The sequence below is a fragment of the Lagopus leucura genome, unplaced genomic scaffold (assembly GCF_019238085.1).
Source record: "Lagopus leucura isolate 7727_CA_CO unplaced genomic scaffold, USGS_WTPT01 Super-Scaffold_73, whole genome shotgun sequence".
In the NCBI taxonomy this organism is placed as follows: Eukaryota; Metazoa; Chordata; class Aves; order Galliformes; family Phasianidae; genus Lagopus; species Lagopus leucura.
In genome coordinates, this window is record NW_024962252.1 from 37,664,699 (window position 1) to 37,689,033 (window position 24,335).

The 24,335-nt window shown below is 37.4% G+C and overlaps 1 protein-coding gene across 1 annotated transcript in view; it reads right to left on the minus strand.

Annotated features, from left to right (window-relative positions):
• The window catches only part of CDK19 (cyclin dependent kinase 19), a 115,388-nt gene that overhangs the window by 39,615 nt on the left and 51,438 nt on the right, over nt 1-24,335 (minus strand). The window contains exon 4 of the mRNA XM_042881593.1: nt 22,342-22,482. Coding sequence (XP_042737527.1) covers nt 22,342-22,482 — 141 coding nt within the window. The remainder of the gene's footprint in view (nt 1-22,341; nt 22,483-24,335) is intronic.

Below are 24,335 nucleotides of genomic sequence, written 5' to 3' on the forward strand. Positions count from 1 at the left end.
CTGGTGATGCTAAAGCTTGTATTATCTGTGTAGATTTGTAATCCACAGTCTTCTTTCACTATTTCTCTGTGCATTGAAGCCACTCACCTGGCAAAGTATTATCATTAACAAATCCCAGTATGATATTTATCATCTCATTAAAATCAATCAGGATTCTATTATCAAATTGAGCAAGGCCAAATATAAAATCGATTGCCTAAAAAAGCAGTAAGATTACAAAAGTTGCAAAATGTTTTAAAATAATAATCAAATGAAACCAAAACTTATTTATGTCTGAAGAGGTAAAAAAAATGCAAACTGTATAAGTATTTGAAAGCACAGGAATCAGAAGAAAACCACAGAAAACTTTTAAAACTAAACTAACCTAACTCCAATAGTCCAGAAGTCACTATTTATGAAAAGAGGAAATACAAGTAAATGTGGACATATAAAACTTCACAGCTAAGTGCTGTCAGATTTTTTTTATCTTTAAAAAGTTTTTAAGACATACCTGATGATCATCAGAAGAATAACAGTGAGAACAAAAGTATTTTCAAATGTACTCATGGTATGGAACAAACTTATTTAATGCAAATATATATTTACTAGTATGGTAATAATAAATGTGCTAGCACAGTTCTTTTTACCTACAGTCTTGCTCCTTATAAAAATAACTTTAAAGTGAAATCTATACAGAAATGAAAAGTGTGGAGATGTATGCCACTATCCAACAACAATAAAATTATGTGCAAGTTTTTTGTTAAGAGATGGAAATTCTATTCCATCATAAACAATAGCATCAGAGAAGAATGTTAGGGATTTATTTCATAGCTGATGAAAGGATATGACCAAAATAATCATTAATTTCAGATGCCAGAAATTCTAGTAGCAACAAGAAGCATAGAATTAATCTTGAGCTCTGGGACTTGCAGTGAAATGAGTTACTGCTAGGAACAAACTGTGCAGAAGATATCCAAAATATTTCTTTGGAATGCCTTAGATAAAGATTTTGGTTAAACACAGTCCTTAACTGTATACATTTTGTGTTGAAGGGGGAAGTTTACCGCTTTCATATCAAAGCCAGCTATCAAAGAAGTATTTTTGTGTTTATATATTCTTACAAAAATCCTCTACGCAAAGGAAAGCAGAAACGCTAAAACCATGTCCAGATCTGCACATACTAAGAAGAATAAATAATTATCTAGCCCATAAGCAACAGCAAAGAGGGAACTACACAGGCTTAAATACCAACTGATTCAAACCATCGTAGAACTCTGGATACTTACCTGGAACATCATCAAAAAAAATCACCCAATACTTTGAGCTACAGAAAACCTCTGGGGGTCATCTGGTTTCAACACTGCCCAAAGAAGGGCCAACTTCTAAGTTAGAGCTGACTTTGAAGTTGAGTCAGAGGTTACTGAGAGTCACAGCCAAGGCAGCTGCAGTTCTCCATAGATGGAGATTCTTCAGCCTTTCTGAGCAACCTGTGCCCATGTCTGACAACTGTCATGACCAAAAAAAACCTACAATGTTTCTTACCACTCAACCAAAATGTCTTACTGCAATCTGAGTCTGTCTTCTCCTCCTTCCTGTACTTACTTCTGATGGCTTCATTTTCTCTACAACCTCCCCTCAAGCAACTAAGTCTACACCGACAGCACTGCATGCTGATAAGCCCAGTGGCCATGAAGGTGCTCACACAGAGCTTTCTGCAGAGTACTCTGGCCGTGCAATTGTGCAGCTACACATATAGGGCTGGAAACACGAGCCTGAGATGACAGAGTCAGTTTGGAAGCCCTGGTTGAGGAACATGCCAGAAATGTATTTTACCATGGAAAAGAAAGAGTTCTCATTCTTTTCAACTAAATTGTAACAAACACACACAATCCAGTCCTCTTTAAGTTGCTATATCTTCAGTTACTCTTAAAAACACCCATCCCTATAATGAAATCAGCATTAGGTAAGCTAATTATTTCTCAGTTTTCCTTCATTCTTCATAGACTTGGGAGAGCTGTTTTAGCATACACCTCAACTGACATTAACTTTTTAAACTCACTCCTGTCAGCACTCTCCAGAAATGGCCAAAACATTCCTGCTCCTTATATGAAATCACTGCTAGAAACAATGGTTTCTAAGGTAATGGCTAGAAAGAATATTTAGTTTATAAACTCAATGCATTTGATCACTGTTGACACAAGAAAAAATTATTCACCTAACTCTATTCTGGGGGTAGTCAGTGGGTAACGTCATTGCAGTTACATCACTGGAAAATGTATTGCAAACACTAGGGATTTACGAATTAATAGTAGTCAGAAGAGAAGAATATAATTTTGGGCTACATAGAAGCTCAGAAATGAAACTATCTTCCCTTCACACCATTTCTCTCAGGTTTCTTATGGCTAATGGTGCATGAAATTACTACAAGACAAAACTGATACTCCAGACAACTTTGGACACCGGGCATTGCTTCTATTATAATAATCTGCACAATGTACTGCTAGTGGTTTCACCTCAATTCAGGACAATGTTGTTCGAGTGAAAAAGAAAAGAATGAACAAAAATGATAATCAAGAGAATGATAAAACATTTGACAGAAATTAAACTTTATGTTGCTATGCAACATTATCCAAAGCATTCTTCTGCTTCTTCTACATAGCATGCCTGAACTCAAAAACTTACTTGTCATCAGAAGGACAAAAGAGGGAAGACCGACAAAAACAAAATAAAATACCATCATAAATGACCAATGAAAAATAAAATGTCACAGAGCAAATGTTCAAAGAATATACTGAATTCACATTGTCCCTGGGATTTTCAACACACTGCAGTAGACACTACAGCAAAATTCCCCATACTCAGGAATCACTTGGGGCCTTGCCTTTAGGATCTCACCTGGGCTCTACGGGAGCAGCAAGCTCAGCACCGGACAAGACTGATTGCTCAATCTCTACTATCCCATTCCTGCAGATGTGCAGGCCCATCATGCTTATGAACAGAAGGGAGACTCGCCTCAAAAGCTGTTTGGCAAAATGTTCTGCTTCCTCTCCTGCAGAGAGGAAATGGATAGAACAAATTCCACTCTGTAGAAGTACACAAGCTGCTCTTCTGTGGCTTCAGAAAACATGCCAAATGCTCCCAAATTCTACAATCAAGCCAAGTTAGTGCATCTCCACCATGAAGTCCTTATTAGATATTCTTCACACAATCTTTACTAAGAATAACTACCCAAAGGCAAATAAGCTGAGAAAGCACCCGTATGTGAGAAACACTGCAAATACTAGCATTTTCTTTACCTTTTCAAAAGCGTAAGATACATAAGCATGACAGAATATTAACAGAAGAAAATCTGTGACTGATATAAGCTTGGGATGAGAATTTGAGAGAAGAAAATAAGATGATTTATACCTTCCTCCTCACTGCTGGATCTCTTTGTGTTACTTTGTTTCTGTTACAATATCCTGAAAATTAGATCTCATAATTGCTATGCCTGACAATTCCTCCAGTTATAGCACTAAATTCTTCTATTGTCAAATTCTGTGTTTCTGTTTGTATACAACATTCTGACTGCTTCTCTTATTTTAGTAGGGTTATTAAGACAGGCAAATGGAGCTTTTGGCCAATCTAAGTACAAATAATTGGCAATGAGACTACTGACACAGTGATAAAACATTTTGTTAACTGCATTTCACAAAGTATCTTAGCCAGTAAAACTCCAACACCTCCATTCCCTTGGGAGCCTAGTACAGTCAAAGAATTAACAAAGCTTTTCTGACTACAATAAATATACTATCAAATGAATAGATATAAAAGTAACCCATTTTCATCACAAACCTCATTCCTCTTGGATAGCTTAGATTGATTGAATTAGGTTGAAATATTAAAAGTTCTTTAATGGAAATTTCAAAGGAGGGAAAAAATAAGAAGTAGTGTGATTACTTAGAGTTTTCCCCAGATGGAGTAGGGGACACAAAAAGCATCCCTTTTTGTCTGCAAATGGACATAGGAATATAGCTTAAGGGACAGAACTACAGAATTACTTCATTTTATTTCAGCATAGAAAGTTTCACCGAAATTTTGAAAATATTAATGCTTTTTCTTCTTTTAACAATTACATTTACATCTTAGCAGCATTTCATATTGTTTAATCAACTCTGACAGCTTTTACATACTCTGCCAGTTTATTATGTACTACAATACTGCTGCATTAATCTGGATCATTTAACCACTTCTCAGATACGCTGCCCTTGTTTGCTCATAATCTCAAGGAATAAAAGATGAGGACCCATCTTTCTGCCTTTCTTTCATACTGAGTCTGAACTGTAGAAGAATCTAATCTTCAGTCAGGTGATTAATTTGCGTGTACCCTATCTTCACAACAATCAATTTCAAGTAATTTTTTTTTGTGTATTTACATGGCCATTCCAGTACACATAAAGGGCACCAAGCACACTGAACTGATATCTCTTGCTTTGCAAAACCATGAATCTGAGATAAGCAAGCTAGCACAATAACAGGAGGGAACACAAAGCATAGTGTGCTTTGCAGAAGAAATAGTGACTGTATAGCTAGGGCTTGGGGAGTTTGATGTAATGGCAGGGCACAGACTTGGGGAACATCACCTTCCAAGCAAATAATTATAAAAATCACAAAATATCCCAAGTTGGAAGGGATCCAGACAGGACCACTCAAAATTCGAACCCTACGTTTGAAAGCACTGTCCCAGCAGAAAACAGTGGGACAATCCCTTCCCTTTGCTAGCTAGTCACACGAAGCAATGGAGATAGCAGAAGCAAGGGAAAGAAACAAAGGAACGAAGTGCAACCACAAGCACAGCTGGTGGAACCTAAGAAATAGATACATGCAGGAGAAACAAAAATTGGCCCAGAAAACAGAGATTGAAAACTCAATCTTAGCTCAGGAAAGCACACGTTATTTGAAGTTAGGATCTGGTAAGTCCCTTTAAAAAAAAAGTAATGAAGACAACGAACTATCCTTAAAGTCAAGTTACCACAGTTACTTACCAGTCATACATACACTCTAAGAGCTACGTTTTCTTGACTTGGAAAGGATAAATATTTTGATTTCTCAGTTACCACAGTATTTATGCAGCCCAGTAAATATTGATTTTCAATTGCTTTTTTAAAAACGTAAAACAGTTCTTTCTTTGTAGAATGGCATCTCTAATTTGTGTTGTGGTTTCAACGGTCACAGCTGTTCCACAGCAAGATGGAAGCAAAGGCCATAACGCCAGTACATACACTGCACTTGGGCATGAAAACTAGTTCTCACCATCCATGACTTCTTCTATTGCGGTTCCTAGGTTTTAGTTAGAAAAACACCATCCTGGCTTCTCTGCAATATAAAGAGTTTGGTCCTCTTGTACTTGAATCTATAAATCCAGACTACAAAGTGTTCATAAGACATGCTATTGCTACTGGAAAATGCAAGCTTTCCTCATGCATTTGCTTAAGCAACTAAATGCAGTAGTGTCAGTACATTTCAATAGCACAAATGAGATGCAGCCTCCTTAGAAATAGTTTACATATACATCCATTAAGTAGTCACAACTACATTCTTAGATTTTCCTACTGGCATTTTTGTGTGTAGAATAACACATTTGGAATAGCCTTAGAAACTCATACAGCTAGACAAATAAATTATTTGGGTTAACTGAAGCATGAGCTGTCAGCATTTCAACTAACATACAGGCAATTACCATGGGCACAGTCTTAACATATGGTAGCTTGTTCCATTTCATGAAGAGATAAAGGTACCTCTTACAACAGGATGTCACTGGTAAAAGCACACCCACATGCAAGCAATTGACAGGTTTCTCACACTTGTACTCCCAATAAAATTGTCTCCATCAAGAAGACATGCTTGTGTCTGACCTGCAAGCCTCAAATGAAGAGGCTCTCCAGCTTAGATTCACCACGTGCCTGATGAACTAGCTGCAGCAAAGCAGTGGAAAAATTTCTGCAGAGTAATAATAAGTTTATCTGGTTGCTCCAATTTCTTACCATGTTGACAATGTCAACTTAAGATTGACACAATCACACTTCATCTCATTCGTGAATATTCCATTAAGAATTCCAGAGTATTATGGCACCTCTCAGCCCCCAAAGTTACAATAATCCAGGTAAGATGAAGAATGTACTAAAAATACCTGATAGAGTGATTTGAAATGCTTACAGAAACAACAATAGTTTCATTAAAAGCTACACATTAGCTGGTAGAACATTCATCTTCCTATCCTAAAATTGCATCTTGATTTGTGGAAAAAGAAGAAAAAAAAATGTTAGAATTAGCAGAAATAACATGGAAGAAGCAAAGCACTTCTTAATGCCCATTTTGCAGGAGCATACAAGAGATTTAGGGAGAAAGAAATTAAATATTTATTTCACAATATTTAGCATGTCAGATGATAAAAGAATACTTCTCCAATATATTTCTAGTAATTTAATTTTTCATTTTATTATCAAATAAAAACTCAAAAGCCAGTTAATAGATGTTTTCATGAACAAATACATTAGCTATTAATATTACTCATCCTTAGCACAAACCAAGAAGTAGTTCTTTGCACAAAATAAACAAGTGGTGCTTAAATATTTTAGGTAGCCAAATTAAGACAAGGTGCAGGAGTCTTTCATAAATTAACCTCTTTTCAAATGACACGTGAGCACAAAACAAGAAAACAGTAATCTTAGAAAATTTTAACCTAACATGTTATCAGATTTATTAACTTGATCATGTCTCTGTAGTTATTTGCATGACTTTTGTAGTAGTTCTATAGAAAACATCAAAACTCCTCTTACATCTTGGACCGAAATTACTGTAGTGCATCTAATTCTTTGTAGGAGACCTACTGTTGACTCGGAATGTCTACAGAAAGTTTTCAGTAGAAATATAAAAGGTTTTGAAATCTATCATTAATCCAGGGCATTTCTGCACTGAAATCCATGGCTGAAGATATTCAGACATCTACAAACTCGCTGCACAAAATGACAGCAAATTTATTAATGGTGATCTGGGATCAGCTTGATACCTCCAAAAAAAGCTGTTGTCTATTTTTACACACACTTGCGATAATACTAAAATATTTCAGGAAAGTTAACTTTTGTGGAGGTTTTCTGTTTGACATTCACTTCATAAGGGATTTCTGTGTTAATCTCCAAATATTTTACAATAATTAAACTATTACAGATCAGAGCTACAGAACATAGTAATTTATATATGTGACCTTGATTACACTAGTCATTCTTAAAGGCACTAACTGAAGTTAAAACCTGGAAAGCATAGAGTAAGACTTAGCACAAGTGCAACAGCCATAAGAAAGCTGTCCTCAAAGGCTTTTATGAGGCAGAATCATCACCACTGTTGGATCCACTACCAACTTCAGATAAACAAGACTTAGAGACCCTTGATTTTTAATGAATCTATAAGGTTCTTAATTAAGTATGGTTACTTAACTAGATTCTAAAATAAAGGAGGGTCACTGCATCTGGGATGAGTGAGCTTTTCTCTCTACACTGGTCAAAGTAAGCATGCAGAATTCTACCTATGAAAGCCAATGTAATCTCAAAGCTGTGAGGGCCAAAGGGAGAAGCAATAATTACTGACGCGAAGTTGAAGAAAGAGGAGTATTTCAGGGAAGTCAAAGCAGAGTCAAGATTATATGAGTAATGTTGAAGAGGTGGCAAAAGGCAGATCAACAGATAGAGGAATGTGGGCAGAGGAGCAGGAAGTTGGATGCGAATGAAAGATTTGTGTCAAGAAAGAAAACAGAAAAGAAGAGTTGTGAAGAGGGCTGTGTATGCCAAAACCAAAATCTTACATAGTTCAGAGGTAATTATAATATTTTTCCATTCAACAATTATGCCATTTTTAAAAATGAAAAACAACTTGCATAGGCATGCGGAGGCTATGAAATACCGCCAATTCCTGAGAAATGTTCTATGATTCATGCAAAAAGCATGAGCACGTTGAAGTATGGCAGGTCAAGCTGTCCTAATTATTATTATATTTTTAGTTGAAGAGCTCCAAACATATAGTCTACCTCCAAAGACAGACATGATTCTCCTAGCTGCTGCAGAGTTGCCCCAACTTACCAGGAAAAAATTGTGTGTTGTTAGTCATCAAGGTTTATGTTTCACTTTGCTGTTGATGCTGCCAGTCAGTCTTTGGTCATTTTCACAAAACACTGAATGTTTTAAAATATAAGTAAGCTTCCTTGGGAATTTTTTTTTAATCATTGTTGTTGCTTTTCAAACTTAGGACTCAGTTCCTATTCCTCAAAGCCAGACTACTATTCTCAAAAGCCTACTACGTGACTAGTTATCTCTGAAAAAATTAGCTTTCAGGAAATACCATTAGAGCAGAGCAGTGCTTACAGCAAGTCAAAGTCCTTCAACACAAGAGCTCAGAGGGACACAAGAACCTGGGAAGGACAAACAGATTACACAAACGGGCTTAAGTCCTCTGTTTGCTTCCAATTCTCTCTCCCACTCTACGGAGGCGATAGTGAGGGAACAACTGTGTGATGCTGAGCTGCCTGCCAGGTTAAACAACAACATACTCTGTCCTACGCTTTGTATGTGCTATAACTATAATCTAAAAAGCTTCTCTGTATTTGCAACAACCATTTTGAAAATAGTGAAGTTACAAACTTAGAGCAAGTCTAGGGTACCTTACTAGAGTCAATAATAGACTTAATATCAATTTAATGACTGGTCATACAATTAAAAATCCAAAAGCTATCCAGTGATTTGACGACTTGAAATCTCTTACTATTAAAATGGAAAAGGATACTTGACCCCTATTCCTGAGCACCATTTTTTCCTAACACTGAAGTGTTTCTCACATACTAAACATCAAAGTAGACATGAACTATAGGAATACTGAACCCAGAAGGTTGAATTATTTTGCTATCTCAATATACTGGAACCAGTTTAAAAAAACAAACCAGACAAACAAACACGAAGTCACTGAATGACATTTTAGTTACCAAATGCTATTTTAATGAAACAATCCTCAAAACCAGTATAAAAACAGACACTTAGAAATTAACACAGTATCTGTCCAGTTGTTACAATGACAAACACTGGGCAATTTTATCTTACTTCTATGGAGCAGCAAGATATCAAATGACTGAGCATTTTTTTTCCAGATAAAAACATGCAGGTAAGCATGCTATTCAGTAACTAATACACCCTAGGCTGCCTTGCTATAACTTGTCTACACAGCCATACCCTCAGCTTTATTTCAATAGAAAAACTAAATTCAAATTACTCAAATACTGCAGTAGGGTTCCAAATTGCATGCACCAAGAAAAACAGCTGCAGCAGCTGAAAATGATACTGCCTCCAGCAGACTGCACCATCTCATTGCTGGAGATAATCACAGACAGCACATGATGAATGTGGAGACACTCCTTCACCTGAGCCCCACCTTCACCCACAGTGAGGGCTGTGGCCTTTACTGTGTATTGGGGATGCCACCAACAGAGCTCTTGGTCCTCAGGTTGCTCAGATTACCTCCAAAAAGCAGGAATGTGATTTAGGCAATCCATTTCAAACACTGATAAAGACTTTTCAAGAGTGGTCTCATGTACACAATCTAGAGATGAGCGATATGAGGATCATGCAACACTTATTTTTGCACTTATCTCTACACTGCAGAATAAAGACAACTGATTCACTGCTACCATGAATCTCCTGCATCCAGTTGTAGCTGTCCGTGCCCAGGAAGAATGGCTGTGCCTCAAGTTCCCAGGAGACACAGGGACAAACACGGCTTCCAAGGACATCCCACATCCCAGACACTGCCAGCCACACCAATACATCTGATCACAGTAAAATCAGTAAGAAGCTGCAACAAAATTATACTACTCAGATAACCAGAATTTGGAGCCCACACAATCTAAACACTACATTGTCAAGGCCAGACTGAACGCAGCCCTGAGGAGCCTTATCTGGGGGGAGGCAGCCGTGTCCACAGCTGAGTATTAGAACTGAGCTTTATGTCCCTTCCAATTGAAGCCATTTCATGATTCTAGCATTTTAAATGACTCCGAAGCTCTCTCAGTTTTCACTATCAAGAATCCAAACTTATATTCACTTGGTAGGCAACCAGTTCTAAGGCTGAGACTAAGTCGCACCTTGAACTTAGACAAGCAAAAAACAACTTAGCTCATTTACAGCTGGCAAACAGCTAATGATACCCACAGGTCAATGGCCATAAAAATCATTTTCAGAGCAACAGAACTTGGTATCAGCTCAGTAAAACACAGCCTACTGGACTTTGCACACATTTTAAGAATCATCATCCACAACTGCTACATCAAAGGTAATTAAGTAGAGGAAAATTGTAAATGCAAAGTAAAAACGTACAAACATGCTTCATAAAGAAATACTTAAAAAAAGAAGACATTTAAGAAAAACCCACTCAGTAATAATTAAAGACAATGTGTTTTTGGGCATCTGAACACCAAGGGGAATTTAGGAATGCAAGATATTGTCTACAGAATTATTTCCATAGACATGAGTTATATTTGAGAACACTAGTGATATACAGTGTTACCACACTGCCTTTTTATTAATATTTTGGCTCAATATTTAAGCAAGCATAAACTCTTAATACCACCGTTATTACACTTTGGAGGTTGCTTTGGTTTTTGTTTTTGTTTTTTTGTTTTGTTTTGTTTTTTAGTAAAATTCTTAAATAACCAAATAGAAGTAGTTAAATAGAAATAAACTAATGAAAACAACCAAAATTTGCATTCAAAACTTATTATACCAATAGGAATCAAACCATCACAGTGGGAGATTAGCCTAGAGGGGTCGGGGGAGGAGTGAGATTTGAGACTCCAAATCATAATCCAATAATAGAAAACATTTTGGATTTTGTGTTGAGGGACGTGGTTTAGTGAGTACTATTGGTGATAGGTGGATGGTTAGACTGGATGATCTTGGAGGTCTTTTCTAACCTTGGTGATTCTGCGACTTAAAAAAAATGCTATTAGCTTAATTAAAAAGAATAACAATTGCTATACTGCTTTTTTGCGTGCACGCATGTTTGTTTTCGTGCAACAAAGTAGCAAATGAAGGCTACAGAATTGCCAGATAAGTGTTTTTTCTACAACACTAAAAGGCAATGACTTGTGATCTGCTATCACTGAAGTGAGGAGCAAAGGGGCACGGGGAGGAGAGAGTTGGGTCTGTCTGTCTAAACTCCTGTCCCAAGGCCAGATGGGCTTTAATTTCCAGAGAGCAAAACAACAGAAGAGAAAAGAATGGTTAAAGTCTCCTAATATTACACAGGCTTCATACACTGAGAGTTGCATGTGCTCAAGACTGGTTTCTTGCTCCATGACATGCCTTCATTGGTTGGACCATTGCTACTTCACCACTGACAAGTGAGAGAATTTCACAAATACTTGTACCAGTGGTCCAGATTTTCTGCAGTTTTGTTTCTGTATTTATTAAAATTACTTCAAAACCTAATTTTCATCTGTTTGAACATGAAATTTATTTTTATGTATATGAAAGAATGCCATCACCCTCCCTAAAGAATTTGATAACCTGTTCTCTGTGAAGAAAGATGCCTTGTTTCTGCAAAGACCGCTCCACTTCACTACTTGTACAAAAGGTTCCCTCCAGCTGACATGGCTGTGTTGCTTGCTACTGCAGCTACAGTAAGGTCAGTGGTTTCTGAAAAAGGATGGATGTCGGAAGAGACAAAGAGGCCTTGAGATACATTGAAATAGCAGCTGATCAGTCATCCAGTGCGCAGATGGCATCGTTCACATGGAATGAAACTGAGGAAGAAACTACCATCCTTTGTTAGTCACAGCAGCTTACTGGATCACTGATCAGAGATATTTAATTTAAATGCAAGATCATTTGCAACATTATTACAACATCTCAGTAAAGCAGTAATGACTCCACTGTGCTGGCAAATGAAGATTACACACAAAAGCAAGTAACGGGATGAACAAATGCAATGTTTCCCTTTTTTTTTTTCTTGCATTTTTATCTGAATATTTCATGTTCTTGACTATTGTATGTTGTTACACACGGATTAGTTGTATTCAATGATTTTAACATACTTCTTATAAGCTTCACTGATTTCTTTGATTGTAAGTAACAACATGTCAACAACGTGATGTTTGCCCTATTCAGAAAGAATAATGAATCCAGTCAGGAAAAAAAAAAAATGAGATACACACTTGTAACCACTGATACTATGCCAGAAGAGCTACTTTCTCCAAGAAGAGAGAAATAAAAACTTCTAAAAACTGCTGCTGAATTTGTTATTTTTCATTTAGAACACAAAATTCTGTTTGCTCACTCCAAGGGTCAGCTGCGCCAGTAAGGTTAAGTACATTATGGACTTACTAGAAAGCTTCCCAGAGCTGATGAAATCTGAATGGAGGCTATTGAAAAAACAGAACAAATGTCGTCTTTTCCTTTATCAACAAAATAAATACATTCTGGAACAACTTCAATATTTTTGTTCCCTTCTCGCCCTTTTCCCACCTCAGGAAAAGAGATATAAAGCTCACAGGAACCATATGTCATCTGTTGACTTTAGAAGTAAGACACAGCCAAAAAAACATTAAATCAGTACCTTTGTTTCTTCTGACTCATCTGAATTTATATCCAGCCAGAGTTTTATGGGCATAAGCTTGTTTCAGAACCTGAGGCAAAACATTTTTCTTTAACTGTAATTATTTTTATTACTAAAAATTAATCTACAAACATTTCCTTAGTACTCTTGCCAGCAGCCAAAGGTATGCATTAGTCAATCTCAAAAAAATTGTTTTTTTTCCACGTACTCAATAAATTAGATACTCTGTGCGTGTGTCATCAAAAGCCTTTTTAAAACATTTAAGTTGATTTTACAGCCAAAGAAGAAAAATTGAAGTTCTGAGTTATGAAGAATGCAACGTTTTGAATAGAGGTCTCTCAATGAACAGAGCAGTACAGTATAGTAGGAAAGTACCTTCAAAGACCATCCAGTCCAACCTGACCACTCCAGGGCCAACCAGAAGTTCCAGCATACTACTAAGGGCACTGTCCAAACGCCTCTTGAGCACAATCACAGGGCATCAATCATCCGTCTAGGCAAAATGTTCTAGTTTCTGACCAAACTCAGCCAAGAAACATCCCCAGTGCCTAGTCTGATCCTCTCCTGGCACAGATTTGTGCCATTCCCACCCTGCCATTAGTACCAAGGAGCAGAACCCAGCCTGATATTTTCACGGAACGGCCACGGTTGGAAGGGACCTCAAGGATCATGAATCTCCACCTACCCCTGCCACATGCAGGGCCACCAACCTCCCCATTTTAATACTAGACCAGGCTGCCCAAGGCCCCATCCAATCTGGCCTTGAATACCTCTAGGGGGCATCCACAATATTTTAAGAAACACAGAATGGCCTGGGTTGAAAAGGACCACAGTGATCATCTATTTTCAATCCCACTGCCAAAGCCAGGGTAGCCAACCACTAGACCAGGCTGCCCAGAAAAAAAGGAAAAAAGTATATGCTAATAAAACTTCATTTACTTTTCAGCATGTAAAGTTTCTGGCTTGTTTGTCTGTGTACACTGACACACACAAACTACTGTTGTTCCTCAGCAATAAACAAAACGGTATACTCTCTCTTAACAGATCTAAAAGAAGAAAATTGTGTTAACCCTACTGATAACAAATGCAAATAGTTTTATAAAACCAACCTTTTCAAATGTGTAGGTATAGCTTTCGCCTTCTTCATACTCAAAAATATGCAAGCTGTGTATAACCACTAATTAGGTTTTTGGACAGATGACAGACCCCTCTACTATAAATGGATCACACATATGCGGGACTAAGAGGCCCTAACCCTTCCTGCAGAGTACTGGCCAATAGTGCACGTGGACACACCTCCGTATGTCCTTCTCTCACACACCTTTACACACACCCTAAACACAAAATGGTAAGGATTACAGCTACAACTAGTGGTTTTAAAAGTTTAAGGACAGCAGCAGACAGAACGACTGGCTACTTATTTATAGAAGCTGAGTGCGTGCCCAATCGGGCATGTAGGGGCAGCCTTTCAAGCTGGTGCACAATCCCTGGCAGAGGACAGGACCCAGCCACTCCACATTCCTGCACAGCAGCTGGCTGGCAGGAGAGGGTGCAGGAATCCACAGCTAAATTTACCTTGGATATCAGCATGTTAAAGGCCTTTTTTAGAAGGGCTGGTGAAAGAGGAGTTCCCTGCACTTGTCATTTTGCATTTTGTCTTCCAAAGCACAGTTTGCCTGCTTGATGAAATACAAACTGCAAGTTCAAAACCTGCTTGTGTTTTCCTGCATTTTAGGTAACTTTTCTGATTACCTGCTGGTCTGGAAAAATTTTGTGGGAGGGAACTGGAGGAAGAGAGAGTTTAACTACTACACTATACATACTACTACATGTACTACTATACTATAAACTCATAACAATAAGCACTGAGAGATCTTTTGCATTTCAAAGGCTTTGACATGAAAGCAGAGGTAAAATTTAAAATTCTCAGTGAGCTCTTTTGATGTCTTCATACAAAATGCCATTTATTTTAATTCTCAGTCTTTGTTGGTACTTCCATCTCATTAGGATAAGAGTATCAAACAAAAAAAAAAATAGCTAACCAAATAAACCACAGATACGCTGTTTTCACTTAAAGGTTTCATGGCATATAAAGCAGTAAACTACAATTTAAACCCATAAAGAGCTACCAGATTGGGAAACAGAGGTAAAGACAGGTTAAATGAGGTGTGTAACGTGAGAGCAAAGTTCAAAGACCATGCATGGGTCCACGATGCGAGACTGCAGATTTACATAATGGCTACAGGATCATTACTTGGCTGAAATGACAACCACATGAAAAGCCAGCTGGTCAACTGAAAACTCTTGGAGCTTTACTGAATTTAATAAAACTGAAATGATGGAAATTTACTGAAGTGCTAGTATGCACATAAATGAAGAATCACTTAAAACAGTCATTCTAAATTTTTGCAAATCTAGTAGTAAGATTTAGTAATAGATTTTTTCAAATTAAAATTATCAGCAGAGTGAGAAGATAAAACACTAATCAGCTGAAGGACTTCTGAAGAGGCTGGACGTCCACAGGAGCTGCTGATTCCCACAGAAAGCCTCCTGGCAAGCCACTTCACTTCAGGCTTTCCCTTTCCAAGACAACAAAAAGCCCAGGCTCCAGGTGGCTGCATCTCCAGACAGCCCTATGAGAGAAAAATCACCACATTTTCCATCATGTGCAGCTTCTCAAAAGGCGCTGGGCTGCAAGACAGGGGAAAGCAGCTTGCCCTGTATGCCAGTCTCTGCTAGCACTGCCCACTTTACCAGCTTCTGGTGGCTCTTCTCAAAACGTACCATTGGAAAGGCACCACGTTTGTTTCTGCAGTGGTTGTCTACTTAGGGGATTTGCTAAGAAGGCTGAATCTGGAAGTTTACATGTCCAGTCATTCCAAAGGCTGTGCGTAGTCATTGTCTGTACAAACAGACATGATGGCTCAAAATTATATCAAACCTCAGCAGCCTGCTATGTCCTTCCACCAAAATTACCAGATTAGCACTCTATAAATTCTGCAGGTGACAGAAGCACATGAGCACTTTGTAATCTGCTCCAGGAAGAAACACAGACTGATTAGCTTAAGCACTTAATGAAAATAGCTTAATACTGATGACACAGTGCAGCAAAGTACAGAACATATATGCAATCCTCCCCTGATTTTAACGGGCAAGAAGATGGTAATAAAAAAGCTGGAGATGGAACCCAGTGGCAAGTTTTCAAATCACCATCATTGGATTCATCCAAAAAAAAAAAAAAAAAAAGAGAAAAGCGATTGCCTGCTGTCTCAAATTAAAACCCTTCTCTCTGATTGTTAGCTGCAGGGTGGGAGACGAGCCCCAGGGAACTTCAGAATGAAGTGATCAAAGTAAGGACGTGCAGCTAAGAGGTCACTCTGGTCTCAGCCCCCTCCCCGGGATGCTGTGCTCACTAGGAAAGGGGAGCAATCTTCCCAGCAACTGTTCTTCAAAATCTGAAGCTTTGTACTTTCCAGAGAGTTGCAGAGAAGTGTAGAATTTGAAAAAAAAAAAAAAAAAAAAAAAAAAGTAAGGGAAAACAACAAACAGAGAGCTGCACACTGGAAAAAAAAAATCTTTGAAAGCGAATGTACTGAAATAAAGGGGGAGGAGGTTGCTTTGGAAAAAGAGGGTTATGCTGACAAAACCACAGGAGAACATGGAAATTTCATCAGCTGAGCCCCACTCTGCAGCTGAAGTAGCAATGAGAGATTTAGATGTGACTGGACTGAAGAGATGGAACATCACAAAAATCATGAAAGCAAGTCTTTGCTACCAGCGAGAAAAGTGATGCACAGTGGAGCAGCTTACAAGGTAGGTACAGAGAGTACTGTAAGAGAACTGCAGAAACAGGAAGACGTCTGTTGGCTTTTCTCCTTGCCCTCTCCCTTCTAGCTTCTGAAAATATCCTTCTTTGGATTAGTTTGGTTTAGTGAGATTGCTTTTACCTGTTTTTCTTTCCTACTTTCTACTTCAACACGGTATATTTCAGTCAGAATCCAAACACACGCACACAGTTACTACCTCTACTCTGCTGTGTGCTTAACAGTTTCATATCTAAAATATTTGCTCTCTGAGTGACAAAAACAATCCTATAGCTTTCACTACAACTGCCTTGCTTCACTGAACAATACCATGATAAGAGCTGTTCTGCAGTACACAAGGACCCTACATCCAGAATTTTCTTCATGATTAAGTCACTTGGTTACAGAAGTCTGACATGTCACCACCACCCATCTGCTTCCACAACTGAAGTAGGAAAAGTCCCCCTTCCTTGCAACTACAGTTCCTGGTCAGGATATTTGCTTTAAATGCCAAAGAAAGTATACTTATACTGGCAGAATAATCTGGAGGACTTGAAAGACAAGCTCCCTCAACTTTTTGTCACATTGGCAAAAATATTATTTCAAAGAACTATAACTAGATTCCTCACAAAATGCAATTCAAACCTCCAAAATTTCACACTTCTCATACATTCAACAAAACAATAATAAATTTCTGGCACTTATATTATTTTTCCTCAGGCACCAACAAATTTCCAGCTATCCAAATGATTGTGGGAGAGGAAAATTACTGATCACATGTGTAACACTGCCAGCAGACTATGACAACATCACTGAAGATGAAAGTCTCCACTCTCTCTTATGTCTTACCCTCATCCACTTGGCTTCCACACACAAAACCATCTTGCCCACATACCCACCCTACACCACCATTTTTGCAACTGTCAACTGAACTTTTTAACTTGCATTAGTGCTATACACCCCAGGTTGGAGGAAGATAAGTAGAGACGAACAGAAAAGACTAGAAGCAGCATGGCCTCCTGCTGCATCACTAGGAACTTGCATTTTGAACATAGTTCAGGGAACAACCATGTCTACAATCCACTCTTGCTTGTACCTACATTTCAAGAATGGTACATAATGATTAATTAGATTGAAATAAAATGTTCTAAATTTCTGCAATGTTACAACTCACAGATGCCTTTTTGCAGAACACAGATTTTTACTATAAGCTTATCTCCTTACTTGAAAAAGGACATGCATCAAATAAAACATTCTAAAGCTACAGAGATGCAAGCAAGAAAAAAAACAGGAAGTTATTGATCAACGAGTTTTTAATAGTAAAAGCACTTCAGGAGGTTGGCTCATTTTGACAAGTGAATTTACTGGGGGAGGAGGGGAAGGGAGTGAGACAACCATGCTTCTCTGTGAATTTAATTTCCAACATTTGTTTTCAATCAGTAGTTCTAATAACATTAGGTAGAAATCTAGAGAAAGACCCAGAACAAGTAGAATCTTACACATCTACTCAGTGAGGTTTCTGTGCACTTCAAACGTCTCTTGGAGATAATACCCCCAGCTCCAGGAGAACACGCCCAATTTACAAATAGAAATTACATTTCTCAGGTTATAAAGGAAATGCACAAGCAACTAACATTAACTACCAAAGGCTTAATAGCACAAGAAAAACTGCTAGAATACTCTTTTGGTAATACAAACACACTGTGAACAGTAAATGGAAGATCTCCATTTTCAGATGCCTCACAAAGTAAAGCCCTTGCTGAACAATCCTCTAGGATCTCAGTAATTCACATGCAGGGGAGAAGTGGACGAGCAAATCACAATACTCTGAATCATTGCACTGTACACCTTGCATCTTCTAGCTTGATGCTGACTCAAGCTACTGAGCACAACTTAGGGATTTCCTTCAAGTAGATAGCCTGTGATTTCTACAGAACTTCCTAAAATCCAGAGATGAGTATCAAAAGGATACTTTGAAAGGATGGGGCCCTGGGCAACCTGGAATAGTACCAGATGTGGAGGTTGGCAGCGCTACCTGTGGCTGGGGGCTTGGAACGTGATGATCCTTGGGGTCCCTGCCAAACCAAGCCATTCTATGACTTTCTAATATCTACATTAATAATGCTTTTTCTTAACAAAAGGGTCTAGAAGCTAGCAGAGCCTGCCAAGTCTCCTTCCCTTCCTCTCTCCTCTCACACGTGGCTTTCAAGAACGCTACTATGTTGAAAACACAAAATTATCTTTGCCCAACAACATGTAATCCAACAACAAAACACCATCTCAAATGACTTGATAGGAGAAAAATCTTAAGTGCTTTTTATAGTCATATCAATTCCAAGGTAAACAATCTGACACCATGATATTCAAAGAAATAAAATTCTAATACTCCTGTCCCATATTCTGCACTGGTTTTAATCTTACCCTACAGAAAGTTGCTGCTAAGTATTCCTAAATGATGAAATTTAACAGCTAAGCAAAAAAAAAAAGTTACATCTTAAAGCCATCTCACACCTTACAGCTATTTTCAGAATAAGAAAACTAGAAACAAAATACTTGAACATTATGAGAAATTAAACTACATAGTACATTAAATTATTTTCTTATTTCTAGATGTACAAGTACAAGCATATCTGGTATTATAATTTGCCTTAGTTTGGGTACTTTCCTAAAATTGGACTTATGTTGAGGGAGTTTAATCTGAAATAAATCTTACACCAGAACTGGTTAAAGGTAAACACTAATTTAGAGTTGAAATTTAACTAAATCTTTCAAAAACTTTGCACTTTCATGCAAGTTTAAAGGAGCATTTTAGCGATAGACTGAATTGATATAATGGAAGGTGATGCCAGAACAACCTGCTCTGATTTCTACCACCATCTTCAATCTCAGGCTTCTTTTGCACCTTCTGCTGCACACATCCCAATCACCAGAGATTGTTCATGGATCACAAATAACTCATTCTGCAAGAGAAAAGCAAATGCTTTCTGCTGACTTAGCTCCCTGACTGAGCTTACCATGAGTTAGATAAGTGTCACCTGTCAGCTAATTAAAAAAGGTGATAATACCATGGTGATATTGAAGAAAAGACTGTGACTGTCTCCTTGTGGCAGAAACTATCCCTTAACTTATGCCCAAGGACATGATATGTATTGCAAATCTGTAAGTTCATTCTGCTTGCTCACCAGCTTTGTTACTCTTTAATGATTTTGCTGGCTACTGCCAATCCTAAAAACAGCTTCAGAGTAACAATTTTACCTACCTAGCAATATGAATCCATTTAGGAAAAAAAAAAATTTATAGAAGAAGTACATTTGTTATTCTATCTCAGGATATATATATATATATATATATATATATATATATATATATATATATTTTTTTTTTTTAAGATAACACCAAGCTAAGATTTAAATGATGTTACTAATGCTCCTCAAATAGTTCCAAGCAAGTACTCTACAAAACATCTAACTTGTAATCTTTCTACTTTTTATTGCAACATTTGTTGAATAAACTCTAAAGGTCATTTCCATAGCCGAGGGAAATTTGAGTAATATCATCATAAATACTCTTAGAGAATCTAATTTTAAAAAAAATAATAATAATAACATCACTTCTATGGATGTTATCCTTGGACTATATCCAAATGCACGCTAAAAATAGTAGGAACAGAGTTATATTAAACCAGGAAAGCACAAGGTGTCTTGATGCAAAATATTGGTTTACATAAAAATAGAAAATATTTTTCCCATGGAAGTAAACTAAAACAGCCAAGGGAAAAAACACCAGACCAATTACTCCTCATCTTAACAAGACGTTGTATGTTTATTTCTTGTTATTACACAAGAAACTCATGCTAGTGAAATTGGGCCTGAGGTAGCAGAAAAAGCAAAAATCACAAGTACGACTTTATGAATAAAAATCATAGAATGGTTTGGGTTGGAAGGGACCTTTAAGATCATGTAGTTCCAATCTCATTTCTATAGGCAGAAACATCTCCCACTAGATCAGATAATCACGCACAAAAATTTTGGTTAACTGAGAATTTAAGTTGTTTACTAAACAAACACAACACCTCCTAATTTCAAAAGCAGACATGACACATACAAAATACCATCGCTTCTTATCAGTGGTTAAGATACAAGCCAACAATTTGAAATACCTGAATTCTTCAGAGATGGACAATGATTTTTTAAAAAGCTAACAATTATGAATATACTTCCACATCACTACTGTACCAAGGCAATTTTTAACCTTTTCCTTTCTCTCACAGAGGTACTGAAGAATTAAACTTATTTACATGGGAACACATTAGATTCAACCAATTTCCATTCTCCCTTCCCAATTATTACTACATCACGCAAGCATTATCACACCAGTGATACGAAAAATAGTCTTTCATGAAAAGCAACCCTTACTTCTCAAAGCTCCAAGAGAAATTAATAACATCAGGCACCAGATCGGTTGCAACACATCAACAATTGATAAAACTTGCAAAGGAGCAGCACAGGTCATGCAAAACACCTGGTGCTACAGGATAGAAATAGTTTTATGAATACATATTCTTCCATTAAACATAGCTGAATATAGACTTTTCAGGTGTTCCTTTTTAAACTGTGCCTGATTACATCTCAGCTTTCTGGCAAAACAACAGCTGTCTCCTTAGGAAAGGAGTAATTGTAGCACAGAAGTCAAAGATGTATTTGCACTTGCTTCCTGCTTTTGCTCATGGCTACCAATCCGAAAACAACAATAAAAGCCCACAAGTATGCTAACATCTGGAATTTATCAGAAAGGTCAACAATAAATACCCAAGAATGAGGTTAAAAAAAAAAAAAAAAAGTGATCCATACCAAAACTTGAACCCTAATTCCAGCCACTTATCAAAATTAAATAAACTTTATTTCAGAAAATATCCGTGATTTCCATTCCAGAGCTGTCTCAATTTGCTCATAGCTTTTAAGAAAACATTCAGTCCACATCCAAAGATTAATCTGAGCGCATAACTACTATTAAGTACTTGAGAATAATCTATGTCTTGCTTACAAAACTAAATAAATGATTAGAAGCTTCTGGACATGCAAACCCATTTTGACTGACTAGGGCAACTATGAGAAATACCGAAACAACAACAGTCACTTCATACACAGATCACACTACACTTCCCATCATAATTCCTACTGATCTTACTCTATCAGTGCAGCGTAACTACAAAAAAGGATCTGGAATATTAAGCACCACGTAATTGGTATGCTTCATGCTCAAAAATTCAGTTATAATGCAATATCAGCAGACACTATGCCCATATTGACATTCTTCTTTTTTATAACCGCTGCAAGAGATCACTTAAGCATTAGGAGCGATGGGAAATTTTAAGGGAAAAAGGGTAACTAAGACAAGGCAACTGGCTGCCCTTGTAATCTGCAATCAACTTGAAGAGCCACACCAGGTCATGGGAAATTTCTAAGACGACAATCCTTTCAAAGTTCTTTTCCCACGGTCAGAAAAAAATACCACATGGAAAAGAAACACTCCATGAAAAAACTACTCTTTCACTATCTTTTATAGTAACTTGTACGTAAGCCGAACAATGTACAAAGGTAGCAATCACCTTTCTAGTTAAGTGCCTTTTCAAAGTAGTGCACAAACCTCTAAGAATGTTCAACCGATGTATTATCAGCTGGCTCATGTACTGTTTGCGGATATTGACATTTGCAATCCTTTCACCGGATCTGTTGTCATTGTTTGAGCTCAGATGACTCAGGCACAAACAACGCTATTTTCACGTTTAAAATCACCACTGGTCTCCCACAACAATAACAGGAAGAACTGTACGGATCGATATGCAAGATTACTAACAGGGACTTTTCTCCTCCTACCCAACAAGACACACGTAAAACTTTCTTAACCAGGTAAAGCGTGCTGCACTTACCAGATCTCTATGAAGCACCCAGTTCGCATGGAGGTAATGGATTCCATCAAGGATCTGGTAGAGTAGTGATTTAACCATAGATCTTGGCAATTGCATGGGCTTTTTATTTGCTTTTGAGGCACGGTGAAACTTGATTATATGCTAGAAATAAAACAAGCAGAAACGTAAGCTTGTTAGACAACAAAAAAAGAAAATCTTCCAACTAAAAAAAAACTATTAACAATAAATAATGGAATGAAATGCAAAGTCTGTTGAACTTTGCAATTAAAAAGTAACAGAGTGAGGTGCTCCCAACATCCTTAAACTGTTTTGATCCTCTCAGTTGCTTGAAAAATAGCTGTCAAGCTTTTGATTATTTCTGAAGACTAGCTACTTACCTCCAGTAACATTTCTTGTTCATCCTCCTCCCTCCCTCCTCCCACCATTCCACCTGCGATCCTCCTATCCTCACTGCTGCTAGATCAGAAGCCTCTAAACCAGCAGCACCTATTGGAAAGAGACTTGCATTCCATGTTTCCACATCTTCTATAAAAACCCAGAACCAAGTACCCACCACTACACTTCAGTATTGCCCCTAAATCAGAACCTAGCAGAGAAAACTGAAACAGAACAAAAAATCCACGCTATTAGGGTGAGATCATGTGCAAGCATCTAAAGATCTTCAAAGTTTTGGCCATATACTTCACTGATGAAGATAAGCCAGTGGTTCTTGAATTACAGAGGTCACTCAGTCCACAAGACAACAAATACTGCTTGAAACTGAGCCCAGGGAATGCAAAAAGGATCCCAGCATAAGTCAGTTGAAAGATTAAGAAAAAAAGAATGACAAGATTACTGACATATCATGAAATATTCATAAACTGATCAATATTTATTGTAAGATCTATGTGAAGATCGTGTGTCAGGTTTGATTTTGCTGCACCATATAGCAAGAAATAAAATGGGATGAGGCCCTTCTACCTTTTCAATCCTCAGACAAGGTGGAGCTATGCAAGGGACAAAACCGATTTTAACACACTGCCACTAAACAAAAACTTATTCATTCCGATAAAAAAAAAACACCTTACTCTTTTTGAAGTAGATTCCAAGAAGCATTTCAAATAACAAAACAGCTTTCAATTGCACACTTTTTGTGAGAAAGAAGTTGTAAAGACAGTTTGCAGTTGTAACAAAAGCTATTCCAAATGTTAATCTTTAGTGTGGCAAGACTACTGATTACCCAATTTTTGAACAGGATTTGTCCAGTTTCAGATCATCCTCCTCCAAATTTAGGTGACAGCCGATAGTTAGACCTCCACCACCACTCCACATTATGACTATCACTACCAATCCAAATAGAAATGGCTATGGGTTAATGTTTCCTCATGGATAATGTCACCTCTGGCTGTCACCAGAACCTCAGCAACTTCCAATACTTCAGCCGCTGTTAATTGTAGTTAGCAAAGTTATAGATACTACTATTTAAAGAGAAATTAAGAAGCAAAATCAAGTGCTTATTTCCAATCAACATTAATGTTTCCATTGACACTTCTTACAACGCATAAAACAGGAGTGCCTTTATATTAAAAAAAAAAAGTTTAAAAATAATCTGTAGAATTAATAGATTTTAATATATAAATGGACACTAAAAAACAAAGCTCTTGGTACCTGATTCTCTAATTGTACAATCACTCCAAAAACAATAAAGGAAAGCTTTAAGGAATAATTTCCCTGGGCACGTTTTCACACGTCATGTCACAAAAAGATTGTCAGAACTTCAACTCAGAATCCCTATCTTCCAGCACTGTACAATGTCACTGGATAACAACTTTCATGTGTTACTACAATATGATTTAAAAAGCAGTAACCATTCTCTAAAACTCAAAATTAATATCTTTATATTAAATTATTAAAAAAATACAAGAGCACCACAAGGCAAGAGTTTCAGCACGCAGACCCACAAGCCAATCTGAGCCCTTTTTCAAAACACATAAAACTACTAAACAGGATTTCTC